Below are 26,047 nucleotides of genomic sequence, written 5' to 3'. Positions count from 1 at the left end.
GTTCTGTTTAAGAAAAATTTTAAAGTATAGTACTTATTTGTTTAGTCAGGAGAACAGTTGAAAGTTTGAGTTCCTTAATGTTAATTCCACTTATTGTGCTTTTTGTGGTATCTCTAAAACTAGTAATAATTCAAATAATTCTTACACTTATGAAATTCATTTAGTGAAAGGTAGTTTTATGGAAGGAATAAATTTTTATTATTTAATAACAGTAAAAATTTGAATTCTAAAACATACTCATTTTTACATCACCCAGGAAAAAGTCAGGATTTTTCGCTAACCGCGATCCGGAAATCCTGAGTCCAGAAGTTTCGAGAAATCATGGATCACATTTATGTATAAAAATTCTTGTATATTTTATTTAAAGACATTAGAACTAAAATTTATGCTTGGCATCTCTTTCATTTGTAAATATTTTTTCTGGTAGAATAATAAATGTGATTAGAGATATAAGTAAACTTGTACAAAATAATTAATTTAAATTATACTGCATATAATTTATTTAGAATATCATGTTGTGAAAATATCAATGCTTTACATTTATAAAGACATTAATTTTTTTAAATGTGTCATTAATGATTTTATTTAAGAAATTTTCATGATTTTTGAGTTGGGCTCGCAATCTCCCCTGGTAACCTTAAACTGCTTATTCAAAATGACAAAATTTAAGCGAAATTGGTTGAATAGTTCTCAAGAAATTAAAACTTATATTTTTGACGTTTTATAACTTAAACTATTATACCAATATCGTTAATTCTTTTTAAAACTGTTAATAAAGTTATAAATATACGTCTTGCAGTTAAAAAAAATTTGACTAATAATAACTGCCTGGTTGTTAATAAGTTTACAGCCTTTGATTTTAAATTATGACCAAAAATGTGAACATTGAAATTAGCATTAAGTAATCCAAGTTGCAATTGATTTCCAGACTAAACTATATTTTCTTGATTGTGGCTATTCCATAAATGGCCAAAATTTCTAATCCGACAAAAAATGTTTGTTTATACTCGAAGAAAAAACATTTCTGTGTCTGATTTCATTACTTAACAGTGTATTAATTAATCTTTTGAACCATTAGATTAAAATACTTACAAATCCAATTGTTAAAACAAAAGCTATTCAGGTTAATATAGTTTTTTAAATTAAATTTACAAATAGATTTTTGTAGCACAAAGTATAATCCCCAGTTATCAAAGTATAATCCCCAGTTAGCTCAATTCTCAGTTAAAAAAAATTTTAATCCTTGATCTATGCATTTTAATTCATTTTTTTTTTTTTTGACAAGTTTAAGTTTATAAGCTGTGGCACAGCTACTGAGCGCTAATTAAATTCATTAATCTTTGATCTAGAAGTATTTAAATTTTATTTTGGAATAAATAGAAATTTAGGTATATCTTTCATCATTTTCCTACAGTCGTCATGGCAACATAGTCATAATAGCAACAAAGTGATAGGAATTATGTTCTATTGTGCTTAAAATGGCAAACATTCAATATACATTTGAATTGATATTTTATTGAACACTTTTATGCATCTATGATAAACCTCACACTGTCTACATTGTTAGTAATGGTTTGATAAAAATTAGTCTGCAAACTACCTTTATAAAAATTTCCCTAGAAAAGTTAATTCCTCGGATGAGCACATACTTCCATTTTCTCAAAAAGGAAGAACAATTCAGATTGTTCTTTCACTTTTGTTTCAGGTTTTGTCAAACGGAAATTCTTCAACACAGTTGTTATAAAAAGAAACACTTGTAACATAGCAAAACCTTCTCCCATGCAAGCTCGCTTGCCTATAAAAGAAAGAAAAATCAATTCAATGAAATAGTAATCTCCAGTGCAAGTGCATTGCTCATACATTTATATTGTTTGTGTGTAAATACTTATAATAATGTATTATGTTCTTTGTGATAACTTAAACTTTGTTTTCTCTCCTTAGGATTTTTCTTTCATTTACTTCCTTATTGTTATTTAGTTGCCATGCACTTGTAAAAAAGGGCATTCGTGCTTTAGTTATTAATTTTTTACGCGCTCAATTCGCGACAATTACAATTCAAATCCATATTAAATTATGATCCCTTTTTCGGCAGTTATTATGGTTACTTATCATTTTTCAGCCATTATATTATCTTTTTTGAAATCCCGATATTTTAAAAACGTTATTATTACTTACATTTCAAATTGCCCATTTCAAAACAGTTTATAGAATGTGCTAATTTAACTGCAAAATTATTTGTAAGTTCAACTATCTCTTTGAAAATAAGATTTTTTTTTTTTTTTAATGATAAGATTAAAAACTTAGCATATTTTCGGTTTTTTAAAAGCTATGCAGATTTTTGTGAAATGCAATACTTTTTGTGATAGGGGTTCTTTTTAGGGTGATATAATGCCTTTTGCAGTTTCTAGCACCCTGCCCTTTTTAAGGTCTAGAATAAATACATACATAATTTTCAAATACATAGTGTTTATTTTATAATAGTAATCTGTTCGTTAGTATTTTTTATTTTTCTCTGATTGATTATATATTTTAATTGATAAAGTTTTCTTTTATTTAATGAAATTCAATGTTAAATATTATTTGCAGACTTACAGGGAAAAGTCAAGAAATTTGAAAATATCTTCTCACTGGACACCATATCGATGCAATTAAATTAATTAATTGTCACCAGTCAACCCTCATATTAAAGGGGGGAAATTTGCAAATATGGATGTTTTAGTGTGCACTGATTGGGGGAAAATATCTTCTTGTAAGTGAATTCTTGAATTAAACATAAAAATGAAATGTGGGATTATCAATCTTAAATCACAAAATGTGTTAGTTAACTTCTGAGTTTCCACAATGGCACATCGCAACAAATGTTTAAAAAAATTTACATTTAGAAAACGCCTTTGACAAACAAAATGTTGTTATGCATATTAAATGTTATAAATTCGATAAGATTTTAAACATTTGTATTTCCTTTAAGCAACAATTAGAATGGAAACAGCATAATTTTTTTAAGTTTCGCTATGGATCATGTTTTCTACAGTAGGAAGCGCTGCAAGCTCTTGACTGCCTATACTTCCAGGGAACTGTTTTAGGTGTATTTTGAAACCATTTGGCTCTCAACGTGATCATTGTGTTTTGAGACTCTCTTGAGTATTATTTCTTGTATATGTGTATTTGTTATCTGATTTATTATTTGTGTTTAAAGACGTAAGAATTGTCATTTGAAAAAAAAAGAACCGTTATAAAACACTTCTTACCTTGTTAACAATTTACCAACCTTCAAAATTTCAATCTGAATGATAATTTGCAAACTGAACTTAATCTCGATACCTGAACATTATGCCAACACTAACGTATGAGGGTGCACGACTTGCACCAGGAGTAAAGCAAAAATAAACAAGGAAAAAGATGCTAAATTATAATAAGTTATTGAACTTTACTGCTTTGATCAGAATTAAACTTGTAATCTATAACTGAAGATTTTTACCCATCATGGTTGTATTAAAAAGAAATTACTTATTATGCTGAGATATTAAGCTTTGAATAGCGTCAAGTTTATAATCTGTACCATTGGAGATTTTTACCCATCTTGGGTGGGTGATTAAATCTCACCTATTCCAAATAGTGACAGAAGATCTGGTTTCTTTTGCCCATCCTTGGCAATAAATCTGGACGGTTTGAATATCTCAGGTTCATCATAATCATCAGGGTTCATGTGTGCTGACCAGAAGTTATAAACAGTAATGGCTCCTTTTGGAATTCTGTAACCACCAAGTGTTGTTTCCTCTACAAAGTAAACAGCATTAGATTTTTCAAGATCTTAATAATCGCTTATGTATTCAATCTTAAGTTCCCATTTTAAAGTGAGAGTGATACCACAATTGGCATTACATATTTATTTCCTATCTTTTAAAATATCTTTCATTACTTAAGCTTATTTTTATTAATAGAATTATATTTAAAATAAATCAAAAACTTAATCTTTTAAAACGAACATAAAATATTTATTTCTTCTCTTCTAGATCAATGTAACGGATACTTTTTTTTATTTCATTGCTAGGCAGACATATAAATTCACTGTCGCCTCTAATCGAAAACAAAAATCTATTTATAACTTTTTATTCTAATTTTCCAAGGCTAAATGTTTCAGTTGCATGGTTGTAATAATTCTCATAAATTTGTTGGCGACTCGTGATCGCCANTACTAAAAAATGATTATAAAAATAGCATTATTCAACCAGCACGAGTTGCGACAGGCTGGGATCTGCAAATTGGAGCGTTGTGGGGATTCTTCGCAGCAAATAATTTATTATGTTCCATGAAGCGCCGTGCTCAGCCGCTTAATGTTCCAAATGAACTTCTGCTGGAGTTGCAGTCGAAACTTGCTATTTCTGGCTCTAAAGACAGTCAAGTTATGATGACTATTTCACAAAATCGAGGAAATAAATAACATGATCGATCACTCGACATTTCGAAATAGATTGCCTTTTTTTATTTTAAAAAAAAAAAAAAAATTATAACAGATTCTGATTTAATTTATAGATTTTGATAATGGACGCATTTTTCAAAACTTACTAGACTTATTTTTTTGTGTGCGTAAAATGGAAGAAAGGAGTTACAACTGCAAAATTTTCTTATTTTCAAACTTCACAGTTTGAAAATTTTATATTTGACGTCGAAGAGGACGTGCTTGAAAAAAGTCGACTGTTATTTCCAAATAGTTATTTTGTAAGTGAATAAAATTTTAAATCAAGTAATATCTTACCAATCCAGTTTCTTTGTTTTTATTTATATAAGCAAATAACGTAGTTTTCATTAATTTATAGATAGGATCAATACCGATTTTTCAAAAATTAACTTTACAAACAATACTTACTACTACACTCCATGCTTGCCAAGACGGTGAATACTCCCGATGTTCTGAAGACCTCTGAGATGTAGGCATTAGTATAAGTTAGTTTGCTCTTGTCATCTAGTTCGGGATTTCTATCTGGACCCACCACTTCTAAGAGCTCCTGATAGACTTTTTCTTGCTCTTCCGGATTTACAACAGCAGCTTGAATAAAATTGCTAAGAAATATCGCCAGAGCCAGCACTCCATCACCCACAATTTGAATCAAAGATTTCAACAGAGCCTTATCTGAAAATAACATCGTTTAATAAGTTTGCAAATTTAAACATACATTGTTTGAGTTGCTAGAAATGTATGATATTCGGCCTATAGTGTATACCTAGAATCGACTGGCTAAATATGATTAAACATACATTGTATGAGTTGCTTTAAATGTATGATATTCGACATTCTAATTGTATACCTAGAATCGACAGGCTAAATATGAAATGATTAATGTTTAACAAATTTCCAAGGGATTCTTTAGAACGCCAAAGTACGAAACGGTTTAATATTTTCAACATTCAAATTAATTTCATTAAATGACTAATAAAAAGCTTACATACATTTTATACAACCCTCAGGCAAAGCATAGAAAAAAAATTTTTTATTTTGTTAAAAATCAATCGGAAAGTATGATGTATGGAATAATTAATTTTTTTCACCTTGCAGAGATCCGAACTACTTCGCTTTCAGCAAAAGTTTTAATAAATTGGTAGCGAATTAAATAGTAAAACTTGCAGATTTTTTTAATACTATTTTTATAACCGTCGTTGAACAGCTGACCCAATTTTTGAGTTTACGAATACTAATGTTCAACCACGTAGCTTTGTAATTTTGAACTCAATCCAAAAGACAAGGGAACTCTTGGATCAAGTATCGGGAAAAACTTGCCATCGGGGAGGAATTTTTGATGGAACTATGCGTTACATGGAGAAGAAGACCACGAGAACCTCCCACGGTTAGCCTGACGGCAAGGGGACTCTTACCCATGATCCGTCTACCACCAAGGATATTTCACGTCAGTGCAAGCCGGATGCGGAATTCGTATCGACCAGCCATCGCTGGGATTCGGACCCGGTTCACCTCATAGAAAGGCTCTATCCCCTGAGCCATCGCGGCTCAAAACTTGCAGAATAAGGATGATTACGCCAACTCTTTAATTTCGCGCGCAGGTCGTCGGGCTACCGAAGCGGGGGTGCCATCCCTTCCGCAGAGGATCAAAATTGTGATGGCATGTCTTCGGATCATCCTCCGGGATGTTTCCCAGACCGTCGCCAATAGCCCATTGTGCAGCTCTAGTGCGACGTAAAGTAACAACAACAACAGCCAACTCTTTAAAAGTTTTACCACAATATATTTGTAATAAAGTTGCATTTCATATGATACTTAGAATTTTCGATGTGTAGTGGTGAAAAAATTACTTAAAAGGATAAAATACTGAACTAAATAAAAAAATATCTGTGTGCCTGAGGTGGCTTGCTGCTCTCTTTACCCATTCATTTTGAACTTTAATGTGATAATTCGATGAAGTGGTAGGAATGCAAATGGATTAAAAGGAGCATCCTTGATGTCAGATGAACATTCAGTTATGACTATGTAGTTATATAGGACGTGGCGATTAAACTATAGAGTCATAAATAATTTTAAAAAGTTCATCTTGAGCGATAATGCAGCTTCTATAATGAAGATGAGGTTATGTACCTTTAATTGTTACGTCACAGCAATCGGCCTAATGACCTTGTCTTCTAGGTTATCTAGGTTGTCTTCTAGGTCTATTAGGTTTTCAAATACGAAGCTTTCGTTGAAGTTGGCTCCCAGCAAGAGGTTGCTTTTTAGTAAAATTTTATGTTTAATTTGGCTGTTTGTTTATCTATTGTATGGCTTTTGTTTATCTATTGTATTGTATTTGAGGTCATGGTGCATAGTATCATTTATAGCGTTCGTTATTTAGTATTTTATTTAAACATGCTATTAATTTGTTCAGCTGAGTTTAGGTTGCATTCGTCCTCACTGGTTAAAATGAAAAATGCTAATATAAAAATAGTTTAAATTTTGTAACTTTGAAAAAAAAAGAAGCGAAGTAAGTTGGCATGCTTGCCTATGTATTCGACTGATTAACTAATGACTAATCGGTAAAGTATGAAACAATTAATGTTTTACTGCTGAGACATTCTATAGAATGAGAAATGCAAAATCTAGGAACTTCGATACAGGGATTACGCTAGAATATAGTAATTTTATGTTTTGTCTAAAAACAAAATGCATTCTACAAAATAATTAAGCATTTAACTGAATGTTGGTAATTTGTACATCGACACTTACGTATCCATTCCCAAGTCAGAAAGAGTTTAAAGCTGCTTATTTAATTATAATTTGCAAGCATCGTACTTGCTTTATATTTATTTATTTCAAAGTAGAAAATGTTTTGGTGACTAAGGAGTAAAAAATACCTACCTGTAAAATATTCAGCTGTGGGATCTTTCTTTAATTCTCTTTGCTTTTTTTCATAGTAGAAAGCATCAATGCAATCACGTATATTATTTTCATCGTAAGTTGCTTTGCGCCTGTTAATTACCGTTGTTAACATGTCAATCATGGTCATATGAACTTTTTTAGCTTCCTTTACATTCATATGAAATGGGAAAAGAAAATACCTATAGTAAAAAAAATGAACATGACAGTTAAAATTTATATTTTAACGTCGTCTTCTACTTGTTAACTTCAAATTAAATTCTGATTTATTTTACTAACACTTGGAGATTTATTTCCCATTTTTTGAATATTATAATAATATTAAAATAATTATGTAAGAACATTAAAATAATTTAGTAAATCTCCAGCTACTGCTACCAATCCAAAAGTTCAATAATAATCTATGATCAATATAATTAATCGCTTAATCGACAATGTTCCATTCCTTTTTTTCGAAAACCCATTGATGCAAATAATAGATGCAAGTACTATTGGCATGATTTTGGAAAAGAAAACGAAATATTTCGTAAGTGCCCATCAGGCGTAGGCTCTGTAATGATCAGGAGATGTCCTGCTTACAGTTGCTGTCGTTTCGGGGGAAATGAATTTCCGAGCTTACCAAAATGTCCTTCAAATGTCTTTACCAAAAGTCAACCTTTACTAAAGCAGAATTTTTTGGCAGAGAAAATTGGATATAGTAGGCAACTACTCATTCAAGTAAAATTTAAAAAATTGGTTTTATGTAAACATTGTTGAAACTTTGAAATGGCCAGCTAAGTCACCAGATTTCAACCCAATAGAGAACTTATGGAGTGGCTTAGCACTAAGAGTTAATGCAAATGGGAAGCATTTTGTATCAATGGTGTTGAAATCAAGTTAAACAGACCCGCCGAACTTCATGTCAAAAACTAGTTTAATCCATTAAAACTAGAATTGAAAAAATGAATCAATTGAAAAAATTTTGAGAAATGAATTTGAAAAAATGAATCTCATGCAAGCATCTTGCATAATTGTTCTTTGTGTAACTGTAATTGCACAATTTTAAATTGTTTTTATTATTTTTTTATATGTTAGTTTTTATGTGGACCTTAAAGTTTTTACTCTGGATGAAATACTGTCCCGCAGTGGACTGATCGTTAAGACACGGTTCCCATCAGATCACCGAAGTCAAGCATCACTGGCTGCGGTCAGTGTGCGGGTGGGTGACCACTTGGATCAGTCTGCGTAGGGACCGAGGGTGTGCGGTATTGGTCCTCGTTAAACTGTGCTACCGTAAAGTGCTCGACNCGACTGTTATTTCCAAATAGTTAATTTAGTGAATGAAATTTTAAATCAAGTAGTACCTTACCAATCCAGTTTCTTTGTTTTATTTATATAAGCAAATGACGTAGTTTTCATTAATTTATAGCTAGAATCAATACCGATTTTTAAAAAATTAACTTTCACAAACAATGCTTACTACTACACTCCATGCTTGCCAAGACGGTGAATACTCCCGATGTTCTGAAGACCTCTGAGATGTAGGCGTTAGTATAAGTTAGTTTGCTCTTGTCATCCAGTTCGGGATTTCTATCTGGACCCACCACTTCTAAAAGTTCCTGATAGACTTTTTCTTGCTCTTCCGGATTTACAACAGCAGCTTGAATAAAATTGCTAAGAAATATCGCCAGAGCCAGCACTCCATCACCCACAATTTGAATCAAAGATTTCAACAGAGCCTTATCTGAAATAACATCGTTTAATAAGTTTGCAAATTTAAACATACATTGTTTTAGTTGCTGTAAATGAATGATATTCGGCATTCTATAGTGTACCTAGAATTGACTGGCTAAATATGATTCAAACATACATTGTATGAGTTGCTGTAAATGTAATGATATTCCACATTCTACAGTGTACCTAGAATCGACTAAGTTAATATGATTAAACATACATTGTATAAGTTGCTGTAAATGTATGATATTCGACATTCTAATAGTGTACCTAGAATCGACAGGCTAAATATGAAATGATTAATGTTTAACAAATTTCCAAGGGATTCTTTAAAACGTCAGGACGCCAAAGTACGAAACGGTTTAATACTTTCCACATTTAAATTAATTTCATTAAATGACTAATAAAAAGGGGGTTTGGGTTGTATTTGTCCACACAGGTTAAAATGAAAAATACTTATCTAAAAATAATTTTAATTTTGTTTCTTTGAAGAAAAAAAGAAGCCGAGTGAGTTGGAATGTCTGCATATGTATTCGACAGAATAACTAATGACAAATCGGTAACGTATGAAACAATTAATGTTTTACTGCTGAGACGTTCTATAGAATGAGAAATGCAAAATCTAAGTACCTTCGATACAGGGATTACGCTAGTATATAGTAATTTTATATTTTGTTTAAAAACAAAATGCATTCTACAAAATAGCTAAGCATTTAATTGAATGTTGGTAATTTGTACATCGACTCTTACGTATCTATCTCAAGTCAGAAAAAGTTTAAAGCTGCTTATTTAATTAAAATTTGTAGAAAATGTTTTGGTAAGTAAGGAGTAAAAAATACCTACCTGTAAAATATTCAGCTGTGGGATCTTTCTTTAATTCTCTTTGCTTTTTTTCATAATAGAAAGCATCAATGCAATCACGTATATTATTTTCATCGTAAGTTGCTTTGCGCCTGTTAATTACCTTTGTTAACATGTCAATCATGGTCATGTGAACTTTTTTAGCTTCCTTTACATTCATATGAAATGGGAAAAGAAAATACCTGTAGAGACAAAAAAAACATGATTGTTAGAAATTACATTTTAACGTTGTTTTGTACTAGTTAACTTTAAAATAGATTCTAATTCAGTTTACTAACACTTGGACATTTATTTCCCCAAAAAAACAGCATTGCTTGAACATTGTAAGTGTTTAAAATAATTTAGTAAATCCCCAACTACTTTTGCCAGTTCGGAAGTTCAATATTAATCTCTGATCAATATTTAACCGTTTAAACGGCAATGTTCTATTCCTTTTTTTCGAAAACCAATGGATACAAATAACAGATGCAAGTACTATTGATACTATTGACATGATTTAGGAAAAGAAAAAGAAATATTCCGCAAACGTCCATCAGACGGAGGCTCTGAAAGGATCAGGGAATGTCCTGCTTACAGTTGTGTGGGTTCAGTTGCAGTCGTTTCGGGCAAAAAGAATTTCCGATCTTACCAAAAGTAGAGTTTTTTGCAAAATTGGACACACCAGCAAGACAACGCAAGTATTCATTCCAGTAAAATTGAAAACATTGGTTTCATGTAAACAATTTTGAAACTCTGAAATAGCCAGCTAAGTCACCAGATTTCAACCCAATAGAGAACTTATGGAATGACTTAGCACTAAGAGTTAATGCAAATGGGCAGTATTTTATATCAATGGTGTTGAAACCAAGTATTAAACAGACCCACCGAACTTCATATCAAACACTAGTTTCATCCATTAAAACTAGAATATTTGAAAAAATGGATCTCATTCAAACAGCTTGCGTAATTGTTCTTCCTTTTCGTAATTGAAATTGCATGTTTTTAAATTGTTTGTATTATTTTTTTATATGTTAGTTTTTATGTTGATCTTAAAGTTTTTACTCTGGATGAAATACTAACTTTGTTTATACCACTTTTTTCTGATAATTATAAATCAGGAAGATTTTATTTTGGTATTCATTGTGGTTGCATAATTTTTGAAGAAGATCACGAAGAATACATCCAGGGTTACGACGGGATTCGAACCCGCCACCTCCACGCTTCACACTGCGTTTGACGGGTGATACCGCTCGGCCAGGGAGGCCCCAAAAAAGCAGTCGTCTATATGGCCTTATATGTATATCTGTTTAAATTATTTGTGTTTAGTGGTGGATAAAATTCTTTTAATTCTAATTTTATATTATCTGATTTAATAGCTGACATACCCTTGCTAATCTGATATTACACTAACGACCACTGGAAAAAATATTTTCTGAAACTACGGGGAACCGTAGTAGTTAAAGTGTCTATCTTTCAGTGATGGTGGGATAAAAATTGCCCAAGATATATTTGTAATATATTTACATAAATTGCAATATATTTATATCTTTAAGTGCTCGATTTTTATCAGTTATTTTGAATTTCAGAAAATATAAAAATAAATTAAATCATTCCCTTTTTTTACGAATGGATAAATTATTTCCACTTCAGTTTTAAACTCTTCAAACTCATCAAATACAGGGTAGCTAGAATTTCGAAAAATTAAAGAATGTTGACAAACTTTTCTCAAGACTGCTCAAAGTTAACTTCTACCTTAGTTTTATAAAAATCAGTTTCTAAGTTTTCACACCACTATAAACAATATGAAAATATTTTTAACAGAAATAAACACTTCAAAGCATGCATAATTTTAAAATTTTAGTGACCAGTTTAAAACAAACTTTAGGCAATACTTAGTCAAAATACGTTAGGTTTGAAGAGGTTAATGAATTGCTTTGACTCTTTATCTAAATAGATTTGCTTTTGCATTATTCCTTGCTCATCCTTTTATATTCCCCACATTTATGATGAAGAAATAGATGCCCCTTACCCAGCAGGGGCTTTGTAATTTAGTTAATATGTAGATAAGTGAATAAACATACGATAACCACAATTCCGAGAGATTTTCTTGCCTAATAATTAACTTCAAATTTTCTGCCCCACAGAAAATTAAATAAAACATATGACAGGGATATTTCCGTATCGTGATCTGTTGAGCCAACTACAATCGCCAAATTGCCAAATAGATTTTAAACTTGCTATTTAAAAAAAATAATAATAAATGAACATGTAGATGTTTGATCAGCGGGGGTTACGAGTTTACACCTATCGAGTTGGTCCCTTTCTGTGATGTTTTTTCTTTTAGTTTCTCGCGGACCGCTGCCCGGAAGTTTCGAAGACTTGGCGATTATTCTGCCACAGACCAGGATACGGAAATCTCCCCCATGTAACTTTAGTTGTTGTTGTTGTTCATTTACGTCGCACTAGAGCTGCACAATGGGCTATTGGCGACGGTCTGGGAAACATCCCTGAGGATGATCCGAAGACATGCCATCACAATTTTGATCCTCTGCAGAGGGGATGGCACCCCCGCTTCGGTAGCCCGACGACCTGCACGCGAAGTCGAGCACTTTACGGTAGCACAGTTTAACGAGGACCCATACCGCACACCCTCGGTCCCTACGCAGACTGATCCAAGTGGTCACCCACCCGCACACTGACCGCAGCCAGTGATGCTTGACTTCGGTGATCTGATGGGAACCGTGTCTTAACGATCAGTCCACTGCGGGACCCCATATAACTTTAAGAATTAATTTTAAAAAAATCAACTTTATTACTACATTTAAGTATAAAAATAAACTCTTAAGCTATCAACTATGTTACAATAAATCATTTAATTTAATGAAAATACATACTTAGCGAAGTATCCAACAAGAAGAAGGTTTACGCTGGTTTGGCTCATTAAGTTTGCAAAATATGCGTTGCAAAAATCTGTGAGCTCTTGCTCAGTCATGCCGTCATTACCAAAGAGAGTTTGGCGCATTATTTTGTTGCATTTCGTCAGAAGTATTCCTGCGATGTCAACTGGTTGACTATTCGCTTTCCTAAGATCATCAATGGTTTCTCGAACGGTGTCATAAATAGGACCAGAAAAGCTCTCCTTTATAGTTGTCATTCCACGTTCTCGGAATTGTTGAATGAAGAACTTTCTCACTGTCTTCCATTTTTCTCCGTTCAGACTGGGGACACCTGGAAATTGACAGTTACATTTAGAAATAGTAACAAAAAACGGGAAAGTAGTGCAGAAAACCGAAATTTTGTAAGATAATAATTAAGCCAAGCTCAACAAACTAATTGTAAATGAAAAAATAAGCATTGGCAAAATTCAACGAGTCTTTTTAAGTATTTCATTTTGTTTTCTAAACGTTGTCGAACAGTCGATCCAACTTTGGGTTTACAACTTCTAATGTTCAACTCCGTAGCCTTGTAATTTCGAACTTAATCCAGAAGACAAGGGAACTTCAGGATCAAGTATTAGAATAAATTTTGCCTTCGTGAAGGACTTTTTGAGACAACTAACCCCCGGATTTGCGCTACATTGAGACGGAAAATGACGAAAATCTCCCACGGTTAGCCTGACGGCAAGGGGACTCTAATCCATGATCCATTTACCACTGAGGATATTTTACGTCAGCATTGTGGTTGGTGCGAACCGAGTGAGGAATTCGTATCGACCAGCCATCGCTGGGAATCGAACCCCGGTTCATCTCAGTGGAGGCGAATTTTCTATCTCCTGACTCACCACGACTCTTTTTTTTAGGTATTAAAAGAAGTACTTAATTTTCTTGCACTAGAGCTGCTCAATGAGCTATTGGTCTGGGATACATCTCTGAGGTTGATCCGAGAAGACACCATCACAATTTTGAGCCTCTACGAAGATAATAGTTTATCCGTTTTGCTAGCACGCGACCCACACTCACACTATACGATACAACAGTTCGCGATACCATACACTCTCGGTCTCTTCAAAATCTGATCAAATTGATCGTCCTTTCTCTCTCACTGATCGCAGACAGTGATGTTTGACTTCGATGACCTACTTTGACCCGTGTGTTGAGATGAGTCATCTGTAGTACTGAATCTTTTTAAAGAAGATAGCATACTGAATAGAAAATAAGTGACTAATATAAGTGAATTACAAGTAAATCCAGATGGTGTACTAATATAAGTTAATATAATAATATAAGTATATACTAATCCAAGTATACTGAGGTATACCAGGTTAATAATATACTAACATAACATAAGTATAATAATAACCCAAAATTTAACAGTAACTTAACTCAGATTTCAATAAGTTGTTCGATATTGATATAATCCGTGATAATTCGAATTTCAACCCAATTACCGCCTTTTTATGCTCAGACTGCATACTATCAAAATATGTACTATTAACTTTATCATACAACTCTACTCAAGGGGATCTCCCCATTCCAAAGATGATTTTCACTTCAAAACTAAAGATTTACTTCTTTAAGAACTTGATTTGTTGTTGCAACATACTACAACTTCAATGATATTTAGGACCTCCTAGAATACGACAAAACAGATTCGATGAATCGGTTAGTGGCGCTTCGCACCAAACGCTGAGATAACCCCAATATCCAGCATCCAGCAATAGAACAGTAATTTAACAACTAATTTTACTCTTGTAAGAAAAAAATAATTTTTTTTTTCTGATGATCCCCACTTTTTCTCGTTGTAGAATTTAAGTACCTGGGTTGAGAAAGGATTTGCATATTCATTTTTAAATGAAGCTTTAAAGTGAAATGCATAATGGTAAATGGCCAATAAAGTTTATCAAATGGTTAATGTAAAAATTTGCATAGATAAATATTTTGTACAGATACATATACAATAGACAAACCTCCTTCTAAAAAGTAGTGAATAAGGTTAAAAGTATCCGGCCTTTCATAGAAACAATCGGATTTAGTTATGTGAGCTTCCTTGACTGCTTTAGTTGTTCCTAAATGAATGAGCAAGCGTCCTGTGTAGGTGAAGCTGAAGATATCTCCATACTTTTTTCCATATTCCTGAAGTTGCAGATGGNCAGGATGTCATATATAGAGAAAATTAATATATTCTACAAGCACACAAAGTTGAAAAACATGAAACTTTCAAAAAGTGTCCACACTTTTGGCCACCACTGTATTTTAATTAAGCAATTGAGTAAGAGAGAAATAATTTTTTTTTCTGATGATCCCCACTTTTTCTCGTTGTAGAATTTAAGTACCTGGGTCCGGAAGGGATTTGCATATTCATTTTTAAATGAAACTTTAAAGTGAAATGCATAATGGTAAATGGCCAATGAAGTTTATCAAATGGTTAATGTAAAAATTTGCTTAGGTAAATATTTTGTATAGATATATATACAATAGACAAACCTCCATCTAAAAAGTAGTGAATAAGGTTAAAAGTATCCGGCCTTTCATAGAAACAATCGGATTTAGTTATGTGAGCTTCCTTGACTGCTTTAGTTGTTCCTAAATGAATGAGCAAGCGTCCTGTGTAGGTGAAGCTGAAGATATCTCCATACTTTTTTCCATATTCCTGAAGTTGCAGATGGCATATGTCATGTCTCAGAATCGGCCACAAACCGAGGTAAGGAACTCCTGTTGGTCCAGGAGGTATTCCTCTCGTTTTGTAGCGATAATACAAAAAACTTAGAACAACAACTGCAATGGCAATGTAGAACGAGGATATATTGTTGGCAAGTTCAGAAGCGCTTAGTTGCATTGTGCGAGTCCTAAAAAAATCGAAAACAGAGCTTAAGAAAATAATTCTAAAATTATTTATTAATGTAAAACAACTATGCTATTTACTTTCAAAACGTAGGAGTTACACATTTTAAGGGGTCAGTTGTCCTTTAAAATGATTAATTCTAGCTTTGAAACAATACTCGAAGCAAACCTAACCTTTAAGTATCGTTAATACAGGTTGTTAACAAAATAATGCAAATACTTCTATACTAAGTCTATGTAAACTAGAAGAAGTTAATTACAGTGACATTGAAAAACGATACTAAGTTTACACGGATAAGGAGGACACCATTTTTAAAAGCTTCAAACATGATCTTTTAAATTATGCCAACAGATTTGCCGTGTAAAATCTTCCAAAACATATGCAGGCATGCCAACTGCTCCGCTTTTTGCAAACGTTATAATGAAATAGGTAGAGAATTAAATAGTAAAACTTGTAGAATAAGGATAATTACGCGTACTTTTCATAAGTGTCACCACGCACGAGAGGACTGCATCATGATCATGATCATCAAAATATATCTGGGCACCTGAGGCCGTTAGCAACCCTTTTCCCATCCATCTTGAAATTTTATCTTCAAGGTGGCTCTTTTTGGTAATTGGAATACAAATTGGAGTGAAAAGGAAATTAAATATTTTGTGCTTTAGATAAAGATGCGTTGCTACAAAAATAAGCTGCTATTGACCTGAGATTTATGTCTTCTCTCATGTTTTCAAAAGTAAAAATTTCATTAAATCCTGCTGTGGCACAATTTATGATATTTTTTTTTTAAAAAAAAATTGCAATTTAGCTTTGCAATATGATAATCTAAAAAAAATCTATGTTGAGATCGCAATGTATGTTCTTATTTCGGATAAACCATCTTGCTTGTATTTTTTTTCGGAGTATTTTATTCTTGCATCTTTTGAGTTTCTCTTGCAGTTATGTGGAAATGTTACACCAAGCTGGAGATGCGTAAGTTAGGATAAGACAGATCATTGAGATGTAGAGACGTTATATGTAATAACTGTTATAACCGTAATAACTGCGCTGTTGATAACTGTTTTGACTTGATCTTTCCAATTAAATGTACTGTTTCTGACCAGAACAAGCTATTTTGAGCTTTTGACAATGGGGATAGTTTCGTTAGAGAAAACAATTTAATTTTTTGGGTGGGTGGTTTTTCTCTTATGTTGAAAAATTAGTAGTCCCGATTTTTTCCTGTTTACTTTAAACTTCCAGTTTAGAAACAGGGTTTCTATTTCCTTCAGCTTTTCTTGGAGTTTCTGAAGGGCAATGTGGTTTTTCGATCTCAATGTCACGAGATGACAGCAATAAAGTTACATTTTATATAATACTTAAAATGAAAAATATTCAACTAAAAATAACTTAAATTTCGTTTGCCACTGGAAAATATTTGTTTACAAAGAGGAGCAAGTTGACATCTCTGCATTTGTTTCTAAAAAAAGATTGCTTACATAGAGTTAGTATAAAAGTGTTTCCTTTATTTTGTCCAACCCCTGTATTTCACAATAATATACTAAGATTAAAACATTTAGTTATTATGACTTCCTAAAACAAAAGCGAGAAAATCAGATTTGGAGGGATTGAAACTAGGATAGGTTTCGACAGAATCCGCAGAATTAACAACTTTACAACTGAAGCGTTAGTTGCAAGGAATGAAACAGTTGAAGAAGATGATGTAAAAGACGTACTAGATACTACTATATGTACAAAGGTAGAAGAAGATTATGTAAAAGAAATACTAGATACTACTATAAGTAAGAAAGTAAAAGAAGATTATGCAAAAGACCTACGAAATACTACTCTAAGTACAAAGGTAGAAGAAGACGGAAAAAGACGTCACCAGATGAAATTGGAAGCAGAATTGAATTTTCGTAAATTTTCTCAGAAAGTATTAATACACATTGTATAGTAAAGGTTAATAATAAGCATAGCTACCAACTTGTAGCCGTTAACCCCTTCCTTCTCGATCCCGTGATATTTCCGGGCTGGAGTGTTCAGTAGTAACGCGCCAAAAAGAAAAAAAACTGATTTATTTCTTTTGTCCGGAAAATATTTTATTTCTCATTTTACACACCAGTACCAAGATATTTTTAAGGGTATTATCAGAAGAGATGAAAACAATAAGAGGTGTAGGAAGGAAACTCGGTACTACTGTGCAGATTGTGACGTTGGCCTCTGTATCTCATGCTTTGAAGTTTATCACACAAGAAAAAATTACTAATCTTTATTTATATTATACGTAAGTTTAATAGAAAAAATTTTAATGCTTGAAACACATATTTTTTTAAATTTTTCCTGCTTGCTGGAAAACCAACATTAAGTCATAGTAAACCTACCCTAAATGTTGGCGCTTCCTAAAAATTTAATTTTTTAAAATTTCAAGCTAAAAACCAATCAAAAATTAAAAATAAATATACATAATTTTCAGGGATAAAAAAAAATCGGCACTTTTATGACCGTGTTCTTGAAAATTAACCGATCATTAAGGGTTCAGAAAAAATTTCTTAGTGGTAGCAACAGTATAGCGTTTTGACGCATTAAATCTTCAAGTTTAATCTACCACGACAAATCAATTCATAATTTTAAAAAAATATTTCGATATGATCGATTTGTTAATAAGTTTAGTTCTTAAATGTTTAAGTAGTTTAATTTTTAGAAAATAATTTCTTCTTTAACTATTGTTTCACAACCAGTTTTTAAATTTCTTTAACCCTTTCGCGCCGACTGTCACAAATAAGTGACAGCATAAAACCGTATCAATCAGGGTAAAAAGATAAAACTGGTAACCAAAGTAGTTCTTTAACAGTTTATTTGTAGGCGGAGTTATAATTTTTTGATTTATTTAATGCACCATTACTTTGTTCAAAATAAAACTATTTAGTTATATTTTGAATTAACATTGATTATATATATGATTAAACTAACAATAATTAAAGTAAAAGCAAAGTAAGTATGTAAAATTAGAAACGACTACATTTAAGTTACCGTTTTTTATTTAAATACAACTTGATTCTGATTTTGTGCGAATGCTTTTCTGAATCACCCGTCCCCAAGGGGTTAACGACCGTGCAAATTTACGGGTATAAATACATAACGTTGATTATTGTTTACCTGGATTGTTGTCGTAAGCGTAAACCATTAACGCAAGAGGTGCTATTTTTCCTGTTTTCCAGTTGCACCATCTATGGCCAAGAATTCGATTTCTGAAACACCCGTTTATAGGGCGGACCCATTCATACATCCATTTATTCATCTACAAATCGTAATTTTGACCTGAACCAGAGAACGATCAATCTCCGATTCAATACCACCTGAGGTATAATTTGTTATGGAAATATGGAGGACTTTGTGACCCAACAGATTTAGCGTGCACCATTCTCCATTCACTACACAGGAAGTCATTGACCTGCTGGATTCAATCTCCCGTTCACACGAACGCAAATCCAGCCCCCTACCAGGCTATTCCGGCCACCGGGATATTTTTTTATTACATGTGGATATAAGAAATTTAGAAAAGATTTTTTTTTTCTGGTAGGAAAAAAAGAGTTCAAATCATTAGGTGTGTGAAATATCGGAAAAAATTACATAAATTATTCTAAAGATTACATAACTTGTCTACGTCAAAGAACATTAAGAGAAAATCTAAGGCCAAAAGACTTCAAAGCCTGATGGAAAGTAATTAGAAAAGATAAAATTGAAGAAAAAATTGGCAGAAGCTGGAAAAAAAATTCTCAAAATGCAAGTCAATGTTAGAAATTAAATAAAAAAGGACTTAGGAAAAAAATATAAATGAAAGTTTTTAAATTAATAATATCAAAAGATTTTAAAGCAGCTAATGCAAATTAAAAATTTTAAGTTTAGCCACCAGATTTTAAAAAATAATAACATAATTCCGTTCCCGTTTGCCAATATTTTAATTTAGAAACCAGAAAAAGTTATGAAAAAAATATTTAGTTGACGATATATTGTTTTGGTTTTTTGTCGCTCACGTTGATTTTATTTACTTACTTATTTTTTTGCAGGGCAGTATAACTGAAATCAAGTCCTTGAAAAATTTTAGTAATGGTAGTAAATTAAGGTTAATTCTAGAAGATATATTTTTATTTTAATATACCATTTTATCGTTAAGTAGCTTTGAAACTTGTATTTTCATATACTTTGGAAAAAAATTTTTAGTGGTGGTTACACAGAAACTAAATATCGACATTTGTTTTATTTTCGCTACCACGTTTTAAAATTTATAAGACCCTCGGGAACATTGTTGAAATGGTTAAACCAGAGGTTCCCAAACTTTTTTTTCTCGTGGACCACTTTCAAAGTTTTACTATTTTCGGTAGACCCCCTGCTGCTACATTTCTACTGTATTCCCAAAACTCCTAAAAAATATCACCCTAAATTGGGGGAGTTACGAAGAAAAAAAAAGTAGCACATTTTCTTGTGTCCTAATTATTAAAATAATACTTGTGGTTATACAAAATTATAAACATTTATTATTACAAACAATCAACAATTGACAAAAAATCAACAATGAACTCTGAAATGTAAATCAGCAATAAAAAATAGTCATACTTTTAATGAGACGGATGTACTTGATGAATTGACAGCAAATTATCAATATTTGGCTTCAGTTTTATAAGAAGTAATCTCAAATCTCCCCGTTCTGTGATGTACAATCTGATCCTTTTTTTTTGTTAACAGGTTGGTAACGGCACTAAAACTTCTTTCGACAAGATATGACGAGGGAAACGCTATCAAAAATTGTCTCGCAATTTCCCACAGCCCAGGATATTTTTCGGGGATTTCTACCTGCAGCCAAAATGTTTGATAGCCTTTTTTAAATTTCACCTTCAGTTGGTGCTGAGCTCAAGTAGCTCCTCTTGTAATACCACATTCGCCTCTTCCGTTTCATCAAATGGGGTTATGATCCATGGTGGTATTTCCATCGTCAGAATATATTCAAATCTATTTCTGAAGTCATCATGTATGGTATTTAAATGCAAGCGGGAGCACGGGCAGCACTTTGCAAGTCTCGACATGTGGTGTACACTTGCACTATTATCTATTGTTATATTCAATTATGTGTTTGAACTGAGTCTCGAATATTTTTGAGTACCTACCTAGTGAATGATGCTACCTGCCTACGTTGATAGGTAAATCCAAGCCAAAATTTTTGTTCTTTATTATGAAAACCAGAAACTTTTTCGTGGACCCCCACTTACAACTTGTGAACCCCTGTTTTCTTTTCACGTCTATGTGGACCCCCGTGTGGTCTCCTATGGACCCCTCGGGGTCCACTTGGACCACTTTGGGAACCTATGGGTTAAACAATCTCTTTTCCGTTTCGTTCTTTCACCCTTGCTGTAACCCTGAATGCATCTTTGTGATGTTCTCTAATTTTATTCTTCAAGTTGACAAGAGCTATATTTCCCGTTAGCGGCAATATCAGATCAATGATTTAATTTAGAAATTGAATATTAATGAAATAAATGTTTTCCTCCTTCGGTAAAGTAAGCAGGAAAATAAGGTTTTTTATCATCTATGCATTCAACAAATGTTAAAAGTAGAATAATTTATTTATAAAATTTTAAAAGTCCGTAATACCTAGACTACAGAGGCTCCCAAAAAGTGTTCCGTGGAAAGGCCAAAGAGGTTCCGAGAATTCGGACTTCTTCTTTTCTTCTTTAAACCAAAAATGATTTTTGAAACCTTTATTAGGTTTGCATCGATCCAATAAGCGATTATTTATTTACAATTTAGGTTATCATTTTTTTCCTGAAATTATTTAAATAAAATGTCAATAAAAAAATAGCAAATATTTAAAAAATACTTTTTTCCGATAACATTATATTGAATAAATTTAAAAAAGGATATTTATTTACAAACCATTGTAACAGTATTTCTCATCTATCTTTAATATTCAAAAATAAGTTACCAAATTCGGGGATAAAATATTATTTATCACTGATAACCATTCTCACCGTTTTTAACATTTTCAAACTATGCCATTTAGCTTATTTAATTCTGTTTGATTTATGCATACACCAAAAATTACTAGACTAAAATCCGAAGCAGATTTGAAAATTCAACTGTCCTATATAAATTTTAATACTGTTATAAATGACGCAATAGAAAAATTTCATCGTTGGGCCCATGTGAAAGAAGTCGTGACTTCGATGCCCGACGACTAGAAGTGTAGTAAATGGTGACTGGTGCACGTTAAATCTGTCGGGTCACAAAGTCCTCCATGCTTCTGTAACAAATCAGTACCTGTTAACAAATCTATTTCTTCTAAACTCACCCCTGCTTAAATTAAAAAAGAAATATTTCTTCATTTGTTGCTGATACCAAGGTGATAGAAGTTTGATGACTTTTATGTTGTAAATACTTCTTTGGGCCGGGATAACCAGGTTGGTTGAATATTGGGCTAGCGTAAGTGAGTTCGAATCCCGCCAACTGAAGAATGCCCGTCGTGAGTGGTACACGTTAAATCTGACGGAGTCACAAAATCCTCCCTCCGTGTTTCCATAACAAATTATACCTCTGGGGGTACTGAGTAGGGGATTGATTGTTCTCCGGTTCAGGTCAAAATTACTTTCTAATAGAAAGTTTCTATTGATGAATGAATAGATGTATGGCCAGCCAGGTGGGTGAGCGGTTAGCGCTCCTGACTGCGAAGCCAATGACCGCGAGTTCGAGTCCCGCTCTGGGCATGGATGTCTCTCTCTTGTGTTGTCCTCCGTTGTGTGTGATGACTGAATGTGGCCCTCCCTATGAACGGGTTTGTGGCAGTGTGGCGTGGGCAATGTTACTCGCCTCCGTGACTTTGGTTCGCACTGGGTAACGCGAAATGAGTAACAACTCTGGCATCTTCTAAGGCGAAACGAATAAAGTTCAGTGCCTGCCATTCAAAGAAAAAAAAAGTTGGGTCCTCCCTGAAAACGGACTGTGACGTCTGTTTGGCTATAGACGTATTTTTGGCAATATATGGCGCAACTGAAAAACAAGAATTCACCTTGCTGTTATTGGCAAGTAGCATTTTTCCCAATAACAATTTTTTCCCATTTAAATTTATAGTTTTATTTCCGGTTAGTTTATTAACACTTGTTAATGAACTTTTTTTTTTTTGAAGTCAACGCACCGCCAAAAGAAGTTTGGTCGTTTAGGATTGCGTAGCTGAATTGGGAATTGCTGCTTTAATAGATATAGTATTTCTTAATAGTTTGAACGAATATTATTTATTGTTGCTATAAGGAAAACATATACATTACAAGATTCAAAAATCAATTTCTCAGTCAACCCGTATCTCACGAAAAAATAAAACATGGCTGTTTTATGAGAAAATTTAAGTGAAAGAGGAAACTGGAAACATGTATTATGATGTATGCACCATTATGCATTCATTATACGATAAAATTATTAAATGTGAAGCAATCGAGAAAGACGTTTAGTCGTAACACACGTGGAACATTTTCTTTATGATCCGCTAAGTTGTTTTACTCGGTCATATGACCTCGAGAGGCATGACTCATATCCTAAAAAAAAGAAGAACGCAGCTAGCATTTGTTTTTACTCCATAAATAGCTAAAGCCCAAGAAAACCTCTTCAGTATCACGAACTACGAATTTAAATACCAACAACATTAATCGTATAGTAATTATATAATTAAAATCTTAATTTTATTTTTTAATCATCGATCTACTACGAATTTAAATACCAACAACACTAATCCTATAATAATTAAATAATAAAAATCTTAAATTTTACTTTTTAATCATCGATTTTAAACTCTTAATCCTTTCGACGAAGAATTTCTGTTAAACATATTTTTCGTACTTTATTTCTTTATTTTGTATTCATTTAGATCAAAATAAGTGAAAAATATTACATTCAGCATTTTAATAATTTATGGTTCTGAAATACAACATGAAAAATCGGTGCCTTTTTCCGTGTTAAAGGTAAAATCTTCCAAACAATCATTTTTTTCAAACTTGCACTTATTTATTATTGAAATTTCTTTTAATTTGCAAAATAAATTATTGATATAAATTTTCAAACTACTTTTTTTATATTTTATATTTTCGTACAAATATAATACCGACAATCTACAATGTAACAGATTTTTTTTAAAAAACAATTAGACTTTTTTTTATGATTAAAAAATATCAAAATACATTTTTACTATTAATATTTAATATTATTATTGTATTATATAATATTATTATTGTATTATATAATATTATTATTGTATTACATAATATTATTATTGTAATTAGAGCATCAGAAAAAAAAAGTATATAAGAGGATCACCGGTGTCCCATCTGCGTCAAAGGGTTATTTTAATGCAATTATGTTTTTAAGTTATAATTCCATCAACTTCTACTCGATTAAAAAAAAGGAAGGAAAAAAATCTTTTGAAAATGAATAATTTATTACTTCAATTTTCCCCCACCGAAATAAAATTCCTAATACTTTCTATGAGAGTAGAGATTTAATATGCAACTACAAATCTAATTCCATAATGTTAATAAACCTAATGAAAAACCTATATCCAGGGTATAGTTAATGAAAAAATTACTTTATTTGCAAATAGAACTAGATATCATTCACACCACACTTCATAATACCCTGCTTAGACTTCAGTTTATTTTTATTGCATAAGTTAATATTTAAATTAAATTTTTAAAAAATAATAAATAAATACTAGTAGCAAAAGCAGTAAAAAAATTCTTTTAGTAAGTTTATAATCATCATAACATTTTGGTTACTTAAATGAACGTATCTATAAGCGAAATCTTTTTTTTAAAAGCTTTTCATTTTTCAGTTAAAGATTGAGAACTCTTGCAAATCTTTGCACTATTATAATTTTTCATAGACGGGAACTCTTCTTTTTTAGAGATGATCCTGATCTATATCCGGCAAAACTCTGCAATACTTCATAATTTAATTATAACCACAGCTACCATAAATATATTTTTTAATAATTCAATGAGCTTATTAACACGTTCACGCCGGGGTGACCCACCGGTGGGTCACGCTAGATTGTCTCATCGGGCGGCGCAACGGAGTAAAAACTGGTAACAAATAAATTTCATTTTTTAGTTTTTTTTCCGGGTATAATAAAAATCCATAACTACCAATTGTTTTTAACGGATGCAATTTTTATATTGAATTGCTTCTTCGCCGTGATAAATCTCCTTACAGTAAACTGTTATTGTTGAGAATAGATTAACTCCTCCCGAATATTATCTAATATTGAAATAGTTCTTCTACCAGTATTTTCTCTTTTCCGTCCTGCTTTCATACGCAACACCCGGCGTGAACGTGTTAAATATACTCCTTATATTAAGCAAATATAATTAATGTCAAAAGTACATATGATGAGCTTGAAGCGATGCAAGCCACACTTCGTGAAGACATTTGTTTGGTAGTTTCCATCGATCTACTTTCAATGATAAATTAAAAAATATATGCTAAAAAAAAAGTTGCTAATTTTAATCTCTTTTGATAGAATTCGCCACTTTTAAATTTCTAGTCGCCCGTGGCATCCATGAAATTGAAACAAGTAAAATCATACCATATCTTTAAAGTAATATAATAATTATAATAAATAGAAAGCTGCAATTAAGTTCTTTTTTATTTCTTAAAGTTATAACAGCAAAGCATTTCTAAAAACCTACCTCTTCAGATGATGAACACTAAAACGTGTATGAAACCTCTCTGACTTCCAAAGCGGATAGCCTATTTGTATATGACTAAAAAGGATAAATTGTGTTTTCATTTATCCTTGGCGAGCTGAAACTGAAGGCCATTTGCGGCGTGGGTGACTCTCGAACAACTCGCCATTGATATTTTTATTAAATCTTTTTTTTACTCATGTTCTTCGAGCAGTGACTTCAGAATGCATTTTTGAAAGAAAGCAAAATGCCAAATGAACGGTCAATAATGAGTTCAACATTTTCTATCCTGCTTATTTATAAGTTATTTAATTCTATGACTACATTGTGTCATTTAACTGAACCGATTACTCGCCAGTGTTCCAAGTTCGGAAAATAATCCTTTTTCAATATGATAAAGATTGATAATTTGATTGTTAGCATTAATTTTTGGACAAGAAAACTTATGAATCTACCAGAATATTTTAATAATACTAAAATCAATATTTGATTTATAACTATCCTCGTTGTTATAATAATAAACCAAAATAAACGCAAAATGAATAAAAAATTTAAATTTTTTTAAACACTAGAGTGCTACCAGGTTAAATGTTTAAACGAAAATTTTCGTATTTGGAACATGCCTTTTCATTATAAAACTTATAAGATAGTTGTTGAC

General features: G+C 32.1%; 1 protein-coding gene across 2 annotated transcripts; it reads right to left on the bottom strand.

Annotated features, from left to right (window-relative positions):
- Positions 1-1,495: 1,495 nt before the first annotated feature.
- On the bottom strand, positions 1,496-25,549 carry LOC107456582 (cytochrome P450 2A13). Of its 2 annotated transcripts, none has more exons than XM_071185991.1 (7): positions 25,393-25,549; positions 15,334-15,695; positions 12,805-13,138; positions 9,914-10,113; positions 8,817-9,080; positions 3,604-3,777; positions 1,496-1,795 (listed from the first exon to the last, which is right to left on the bottom strand). In XM_071185991.1, the coding sequence occupies exons 1-7, from the start codon at positions 25,491-25,493 to the stop codon at positions 1,626-1,628; spliced, it is 1,605 nt and encodes a 534-aa protein (XP_071042092.1). In that variant the 5' UTR covers positions 25,494-25,549; the 3' UTR covers positions 1,496-1,625. The 2 variants fall into 2 exon arrangements, with proteins under 2 accessions (XP_071042092.1, XP_042896477.1); XM_043040543.2 differs by lacking the exons at positions 8,817-9,080; positions 9,914-10,113 and adding exons at positions 4,868-5,131; positions 7,340-7,539.
- Positions 25,550-26,047: the final 498 nt, after the last annotated feature.

This window comes from Parasteatoda tepidariorum, chromosome 9 (assembly GCF_043381705.1).
Source record: "Parasteatoda tepidariorum isolate YZ-2023 chromosome 9, CAS_Ptep_4.0, whole genome shotgun sequence".
Classification (NCBI taxonomy): Eukaryota; Metazoa; Arthropoda; class Arachnida; order Araneae; family Theridiidae; genus Parasteatoda; species Parasteatoda tepidariorum.
Note: the sequence above shows the minus strand (reverse complement) of the source record. Positions and strands in the feature narration are given on the sequence as shown.